Below are 8,061 nucleotides of genomic sequence, written 5' to 3'. Positions count from 1 at the left end.
GTTTCTTTTACTGATCACCATATAGATCCAAGAAGACATAATCTGGAATTTGTAGCAATATATTTTCTTAATTTCCTGACCGATCAAGTATTTAAGAAATCAAATCAAGTTCTTATCAAAGAGAACAGGATCCTTGTAGACGTGCACCAAATAAACAAATGCATTATCAGATCCTTATTTCATTGTGAAATGGCTTCGCTTTTTTCCTATTATCAAATTAAATGCTTTACCCCCAACTCTGTACCAAAATCCAGAAAGGTAATTTGTTTTATGCCCTCCTCCACCTCCCCTATAGAAAGAACCAGTAAGAACCAGGTTTGTTGTGATGCCAAAAAACAGATTTTCCAAAAAAAATGTCATACATGAGACGACACGGTATAAATGAGAGACGCAGACTTCCTTTCCATGAAGAAACATAAAGATATGAACGTGGATGTTGACCTGTGCGCGCGGCTCTCCTCCTCACCACCTGATGGGCCTGGCACCCTAGAGTTCGGTCTGCTTAGCAACGGTTTTGCAGAGATCTGGGGGGAAAAAAAGTTACACAACATCACTCTCACATTTAATCACAGCGCGTGAGTCACTAACTTTCTGCAAAACCCCACATTTTTACGGAAGCATACTTTAAAACCTTTTTTTATTGTGGAAATTTTCAAATACACACACAAGCAGAAAAAAGGGTATAGTCTACTCCCTCGGACCCCAAACCTGGCCTCGACACCTGTCAAAGCTGTGCTACTCTAGTCCCATCTTCCAGCCTTTTTTTCCTGGAATATTTAAAAACCCAAGCCCAGGGATCATACCACTTTGCCCATGGCCTTGGGAGTATTTAAGGAATGCTTTAAATTGGGGCACAGCACGCCTGGCATTTATCCCAAGGAGCAGAGAGGCAAGGAGATGCTCTAACACACACTCCTTTTCCAACTGGAAGCAATTCATGCCAATTCTCTTTAAAAAGACTACGGATTATTTTAACTACATCGTTTATTTAAAACAGGAATATACCGGCCTTTGAAAGTAATCGTTTGGCATATTATCATTCAATACTATCACTGGGAAGGCTGCACAGAAAGGTAAAAATGCTTTTCCTTTAAATGCAGGCTAAACATTTCAAGATACTTGGTGCCTTATTTCCTGTGTTGCCTTCAAATGATCATGTGACAGATTCGTCAGTCTAACAGTTTAAATGTTAAGATTTACTATGAAAGCAGAAGTGACGTGTGTCCAGAAGACATTTCTGTCTTTGCATCGACACCCTCACACTCTAGCTAATGACGACCCCACAAACCGCAGACTACCCATTCACCCATGATCTAGAGTGTTATGTTCTCTACCATCGGTGGAATATAGCTACACTTTTTATCACGACCCGATTATCTTATTAAGATTTTAAAACATCATCTTGACTTCAAGATGTTAAAATGACAATCTGGCAAAGCCTGGGTCACGGGCCACAAAATATACCATCAGGAAAATCTATGAGCTCACTTTTCTTCTTCTTCTTCTTTTTTTTTAATTTTTGCCTAGGGGGAAAAAACCCCCAAGATTATGATGGGGTAGCCCTCTTATTCTGTCTTACACCCCAAGAACGGGATGCATTTGGTGAACTTTTGTTTTATGCAGTGATTAAAGCGGCGGGGGTATCCACAGCCCCATCCACAATCACATCGTCTTTCACTGAGGTTTTCTTTACTGATTCAAAAGGTGGAACATAATGTTTGTGAAAATCCCACTGATGCGTTATTTTAAAATCCAAACGGTCATCTTGAATGTAACAGATGTTTTCTCCATCCTCCCCCGTTTGTCTGTTTGTGGCTGGGTGTGCACTCTCAGTCCTGATACTCAAGGAATCCAGTGTTGAGTAAGTGGACGGCAGGGATCTCTCATGAGACACGCACACACCAAATCACAACAATGCACTCTTCCAACACCTTACAATTTCATGTCAATTATACCTCACGAAAGCTGAAGGTTTAAAGTCTGTGAGTGTGCCCTCATCTGTGACTACATAATTATTGAAAAACTAAAGTGAAATGACCCACGTGAAAGAGAAAAAAGCAAAATTCATATATAGACGCATATAAGAAACGCACGTGCACACGCACACACACACATGCATAAAGTAGAAAAAGGGATCAACTTTCCAATTAAACCTCTAGTTCTAGAAGCATCTGTTTAAGAGAAGTTATCTCCTACAGTCTGTAAACATTTTCACAGACCTCAGTGGAGTATCTTGGACACCGCAGACTCTGGGTAGCATGTTACTGGTTAAAGCATGTTCAGAGCCTCTAGTACACACACACACACACACACACACACACGGCCATGTCTTCCAAACATCTTTAAAACGCGGAGATCCATCACAGTAAAGTTGCGGGACAACAGAAGAAGGTAAAGTGTTACCTCAAGAAGCAGGGCACGGACGCCGAGCTCACACAGGACACCTGCTACCCAGTACAAACGTTCCGTGGGAGAGCACCCCAGTTCTTCCACCGCGGGAGCGTCTCACCTTCTTCGTGGGGGTCTGAAACCGTCCCAATACATCAAAACACACCGCTTCTTTGTTGTCGGGGTTATCACATGCCATTTTTCTTACTGAGGTATTGCTTTAGCCTTTTCTGGCAATAATTTTTAAGTTTGAAAAACGTCCATCTTGCTATGGGCTGTTAACTTCGACAGTAGCAGAATCGGGGGTGTGGGGGGGCGAGTCTAGCCTCTTTTCAGGATTAACATACCCGCAGTTTTTAACTGATATCCGTAATATCCATAAATGGGTTTCACAGAGAAACCCAGCCTGGAGACCACGGCACTGTGGTGCAGTCCGAGACGGTCACCTCTGGGGTGGCTTGCTGGCCTTCTCGGGAGTCCCGTGGCCCTGATGTTTCTGTTTAGAGTGTAAGGACTTCACCAGTTTTCAAACAATCAAACCTATTGAGAGTTAGTTATCTAATGTTTTATGTTACACCAGCAGCCGTGCGTGTATCTTAGTTTCCCCTTATGCTCATGTTTTCTCGGGGTTCACGTTTATTTTTCTAATTATAAATATGCAAAAGGAGTGAAAAGACGTTACTGAACTCAAGTCAAACTGCTGCATTTAGGAACAGAGCCTTTCCCCCAGGATCTGATTCTGTGGGTCAAGGGCTGCTGTGAAGACTTGGAGGAACTTTCTCAGGCCCACCTGTAAGGTCTGAACAGGTGTTTACAGAGCAAATTTGTTGCATTTGCCACAGACGGTTATGACGAGTCCAAACCCTTTGTGAGGAAAAAAAACAGGAAAACAGACATTTTCTGGCTTGGTCATTGCATTTTTGCTTGTATCTTCAAGCATATGTACATCTCCAAATTGTTTGAAAAACTTTGAAAATACTATCTTTGGGAAATCGTGGCTAAGCCCTTATTGATGTGAATTTCACAACACTGCAACATTACATAACTGAACTCCACAAGCCAGCTCTCCCCCATCCGGACAACCCTAGTCCAGGACAACCCTAACTGTGTCATGCCGTGTACTCTTCTTCAAACTCCCAACCAAACTGGATCTTATTATTATTTTTCAAACTGGATTTTAAGCAGAAAACAACCCTATTATCTACTCAGAGTAAGAAAACTTTTCCCTGTTAATGTGGATTTATAACTTTCTTCTTTAATAACTTTTGATGACATGAATATTTACCTACAAATGTGCAGTAAACATTACTTTAAGGATTTTGGCACTAAATTCGATACTGCAGATGCAGGTGCATTGTACTCTATTATAAGCAATTGCTAAATATCTCAAGATTCTGCGATGGCGTAAAAATACTTCCAGGACTTTAAATTACTGTCTTCATATGCATGGTTCATTTTCTCCAAGATCTCTGAAAAGGCTGCCCAACTTGGCTACATTCTGGTAAGTGTTTTAAATAAGCATCATAGTGATACTCCCCTAGAAGGTTCACAGGCCACCAAACAGGTGGAAAGGCCAAAGGTAGTAACATAGTTTCAACTTCGTATGAATCAAGTTCTGTTAATTTATCTAGCTTCTGAGTGTGTGTGTGTGTGTGTGTGTGTGAATATAACTCAAGTATTCTTTTCTACCCTCTACCAGAAAGAAAAATATTTTAAGAACAAGTGGATTTCTGGGAAATTAACTTGAAAAACAAATATCCAGCTCCCCTCACTGATCAACAAACAAACAAACAAAAACCTTTTCAAAATCTCGCACTAAATAAAGATCCCACCTTCTGTCTGTAGGCAAGTCCTAAAGAGATTCTCCTTCCTGATGCAGGATGGAGAAGCCCAGCTTTCTCGGAGTTTGGAAAGAGAAAGTGCTTTGGATCCGTCCAATTCTGATGAACACGTGGTCCTTAACATCTGAGAGTCTAGCCTGAGCCCCTTAGACTTTGCTGACAAAGCAGAGGCAAGAAGTGTCAAGGAGGGAGCTGGAGCCCCCGGAGCCCTGTGGTTTTGTTTGTTTGTTCTCTCCCACTCGGTGTCTTTCTGATTCAGTGGCGAGCCCTCGGTGGCAGGGAGAAAGCAAGGCGCCGTTTGAAAAAACATGGTGCGGCGCAGGGGGAGAGGGGGGTGGGCGCGCGAGGACACATGTTACATCAGACACAGTACCTGCCTTTCCACTGCACAGCTTGTCAGCGAGGTGATGTGCCTCCTGGGCGATAAGGGAGAGTATCTCGTCTTCGTGCTCCTCTAGTATGGCCTCGCACTGCGGAAACGGAATCACAGCACGGGTGGAGAGACACGCACGGGGCGTCTCGTTAGAAGCACTTACCAACATTTTCTTAGCTGAAAATAGAAAATCGGGATGCCAAGGTGTCCCGTTTTTATTAGCCCCTTTGGTTTAAGACATCACAGCATTGGCTCGACCCCCTCTCCCCAGAATGTTAATAGCATCATTTTCCTGGGACTTAACCGACTGATTAGTGGTGTTGAAAGACAAGGGTAAGGGAGGAAACTAGTTTTTTGTATCTGTTCCTCTCCCTTAAATTGGAATGGGAGGACTAGGAAGAAATGGGTCTCCTAGGTGGGGCCGAAAAGTCTTAGCTTTGTTTTTGTTTATTTTAGAACCCTTTAAAGAACACAGCTCCTTGGAAATGGTTAAACCCGGTTCCCTCAGATTTAACAGAATAATCCAGGTTGTGGTTTTAAAACAGAGTCTGAAGTGTGAAAACAATCGCTGAAAGCGATCAAAACAAACCCGGCCTCAATCCCACTGTGGGTGACATGCTTGACAGTTACTGGGGGAAGTTTCTTTTCCTACCATTTAGAGATCCATTCATAATTTCACTCTGCTTCTACCTCCAAATCTAACTTCAGAGAAGAGGGGGCCCAAATTTGCCCAGACATTAAAAAAAAAAAAATCTTCAATTCTAAGTGAAGTGTGTGTCTGTGTTAGAGACCCACAGGGCTACAGTTTCAGGAATTAGGAAGCTGCAGAAGGGCATTCACTCGAGACTTGCAAATCATTTTCCAAGTTCATTAAGCAAGACTTTAAAATTTTTCAATGGCCTTTAAAAATATTTAAATTCCACTACAATGTGTTGATTTAAAACCTGTGAAATGCAAGCACACTCACCCATTGCAATTTCTCTTCCACAGTACTTTTAACCTGGAATTACTGCCTCTACTTTTTAATTAAAATGAAATCTTCAAAAGTCAGCTAAAGCCCTTATTTCAGGGTTTCAGCATGCCTGACATTTTGGCCAATGTGTGAACTTAATACATTTTTTAAACAGGCTTTCCCATCAGTTCGTCTGATTCAACAGCATTAAGTAAAGTGAAATATATTGGAATATATTTTGCCTGGCACATTCTAGCAACCCAGAGGCCAGCCTTCATCTAAAATAAACACTGTACTGGACGGAAGTTTGGCATTAAGCCAGCTATCATACCTAAGCCTTTGTTTAACTTAGTTTGTGCTAAAATACTTGAATTAACTCAGGAAAGAAATGCTCTCTCTTCTGTGAAGCCTGAAAGTGGGGGGGGGGGAGAACAAATGATGTATGTCACTCTTCCTCTACCATTTGGCTGTAAATATTTGAAAGCGACATTCATTTTAATTTGGATTTTAACTTTGGAGCCACGACCCCTGATTCTTTCTGTGGGAACCTGGAAGAGACCCCTCCCCGAGCCCCACCGCACAGAAACACACAGACTGTGTCTCAAAGTCCCTGGGAGCTGCCACAGCACTTTCTGGAAAATGTCTCCTGTCTCCAGAGCCCCCGTTAGGTGTCTCACATTCCTCAATGCCGGGTCAACACTGAAAAGGCAGGACCGCAAAGCAAACATAACATTCGAAAGCTCAGTGTCTCCAAACTCACCAACCCAAGCAAATAGCGAAAAAGAGAAACCAGAGAGTGTTCGTGGCGCCCAGGGTTCACCTGCCCGGGAAGAGAGCTTACCGCGAATTTCAAAGGTCTGTAAGCATCAGAATAGAAATAGAATTTTTTAAATTCTTTGTATATTTTGTCTCCTTTCCTTGGGGCAAATCTCTTAAACGCCTTCTCCTTGGTCACGGGGTCTTCTTCCAGCTTGTACTCGTTCATCCGCTCGCACACGCCATCCAACAGGTCGGCCAGGAAAGCCTCCGAGCGGGCCAGGGGGACCTACAAGACAACACGGGCAGGGAAGCGGTCTTGTGCGCTCGGGGCGCGAGAGGGCTCGCGGGGAAGCACATGGAGACATTCGCCACCCCCGTGAAGGCCGACCTGCGTCCCGCGCGCAGCAGAACGTTCGCGCAGCTGTCCTCCTTACAGAATTTACCAAGTGAGCTTAAATGGTGCTTTTGGTGAAAAAGGGCGGGTGTTTGCAAGTGGGCAGGCAAAACCCTATATTGAAACTATAAAGTCCACTTGTGCGGGTCATCCTCCTGAAAAGTCCCCGAGCGCGCACACGAAGGCACCGAGTACAGAAAATGGCTGTGATTATGGACTTGCAGGAGAGAGGGAGAGGGAGAGAGAGGGAGGAAGAGAGAGAGAGAGACGCGGAACCTGGAGAGGACGAGAGGGGCCTGGGAGGGATGGAGACGCGGCGAGGCAGCGCGCCCCCCGCGTCCCGGACCAGCCCGGCGGAGCCCAGAGGTGCGCCCCGGGGCGCGGGTGCCCGGCCGCCGCGCTGACGCCCGCGGGCGCGGGGGGAGAGGGGCGGGCAGGGCGGCCCCCGGCGCGGCCGCGGGCGCTGGGGACAGCTGGTGCCCGTCTCCGCGCGCCCCGCTCCCTCCGGAATCCGGCGAGGATTCAGAGGACCCCGTGGCCACCACCTCCGCCCTGCGCGGGGGTCAAAGAGAGCCCCGCGCCCTTGGAAACCGAGACAAAAACTCGGGGCCCGTCTAGACAGGTCAAGGTGCAGGATGCGGCGTCCCCGCGGCTCCTTCCGGAAGGGGGCGGGGACCCGCCAAGGGCGCCGCGGACGCGCCGCGGCCCGGCCTCTGCGGGCTTTCTCCCTCGCCACCCTCTGCTGATCAAAGTAGGAAGTTTGCATGACAACCGCGCTGAAAGGGGCTGAATCGCAAATGAACTCGGTTTCGGCGATGTTGATCCATCCAGACTCCATTGTCCCCTTTCAGACGCAGTGTGAACCCTTCCGGTGCCGGCGACCGCGCGGCTTTGAGGCGCGCGCTCGGGGCGCACAAAGGGTCCCCGCGCCTCCCGCCATCTGGCCGCGGGTTCCCGGGCGAGCGCAGCCCGGCGCGGTGGCCCTGCCCGCCCGCGCCTTCGGACCGCCGCTCCCGGGGGAGGCCGCTGCGGGGCCCCCGCCGTCAGCCCCCGCTCCGGGGAGGAGTCGACTCCCTGAAAAACAGAACCGTGGACGGGGAGAAGCCAAAAAAACACCCGCCTGGTTCACTTCCCGCTGCCCCCACCGTGTGTGCGGTAACGGTGTCCCCGCCAGTCCCCCCAAACTGGGTTTGACGTCCAGTCTTTCTAGGCCCACGCGCTCACTTTTCGCAGTTAAATCGTTTATTAAACTAGAATATACCAACACGTGTCCTTGCTTGTTCACTAAACCATCAGTTTTTAAAAACTCCGGAGCGTGTGTGTGTTTAATGTCTCAGTCAAAGGACCCTAAAGA

General features: G+C 46.8%; 1 protein-coding gene across 1 annotated transcript; it reads right to left on the bottom strand.

The window, feature by feature from the left end:
• Positions 1-422: 422 nt before the first annotated feature.
• Positions 423-7,044, bottom strand: CNPY1 (canopy FGF signaling regulator 1). The gene is made up of 4 exons (XM_032840260.1): positions 6,984-7,044; positions 6,396-6,599; positions 4,603-4,699; positions 423-524 (listed from the first exon to the last, which is right to left on the bottom strand). Exons 2-4 carry the CDS (start codon positions 6,537-6,539, stop codon positions 487-489), a joined length of 279 nt encoding a protein of 92 aa, XP_032696151.1. The 5' UTR covers positions 6,540-6,599; positions 6,984-7,044; the 3' UTR covers positions 423-486.
• Between the last annotated feature and the right edge of the window lie 1,017 nt (positions 7,045-8,061).

This window comes from Lontra canadensis, unplaced genomic scaffold, assembly GCF_010015895.1.
Source record: "Lontra canadensis isolate GAN:19392208 unplaced genomic scaffold, GSC_riverotter_1.0 scaffold111, whole genome shotgun sequence".
Classification (NCBI taxonomy): Eukaryota; Metazoa; Chordata; class Mammalia; order Carnivora; family Mustelidae; genus Lontra; species Lontra canadensis.
This window is presented reverse-complemented; position numbering and strand designations above follow the sequence as displayed.

Excerpts from the sequence above, each read along its gene's own strand:
- CNPY1 (XM_032840260.1), bottom strand. The coding sequence starts at position 6,539 with ATGAACGAGTACAAGCTGGAAGAAGACCCCGTGACCAAGGAGAAGGCG. Across the intron at positions 4,700-6,395 it reads ACAGACCTTTGAAATTCGCG|TGCGAGGCCATACTAGAGGA; the intron begins GTAAGCTCTCTT and ends CCGTTTCCGCAG. Across the intron at positions 525-4,602 it reads GCTGTGCAGTGGAAAGGCAG|ATCTCTGCAAAACCGTTGCT; the intron begins GTACTGTGTCTG and ends TTTTCCCCCCAG.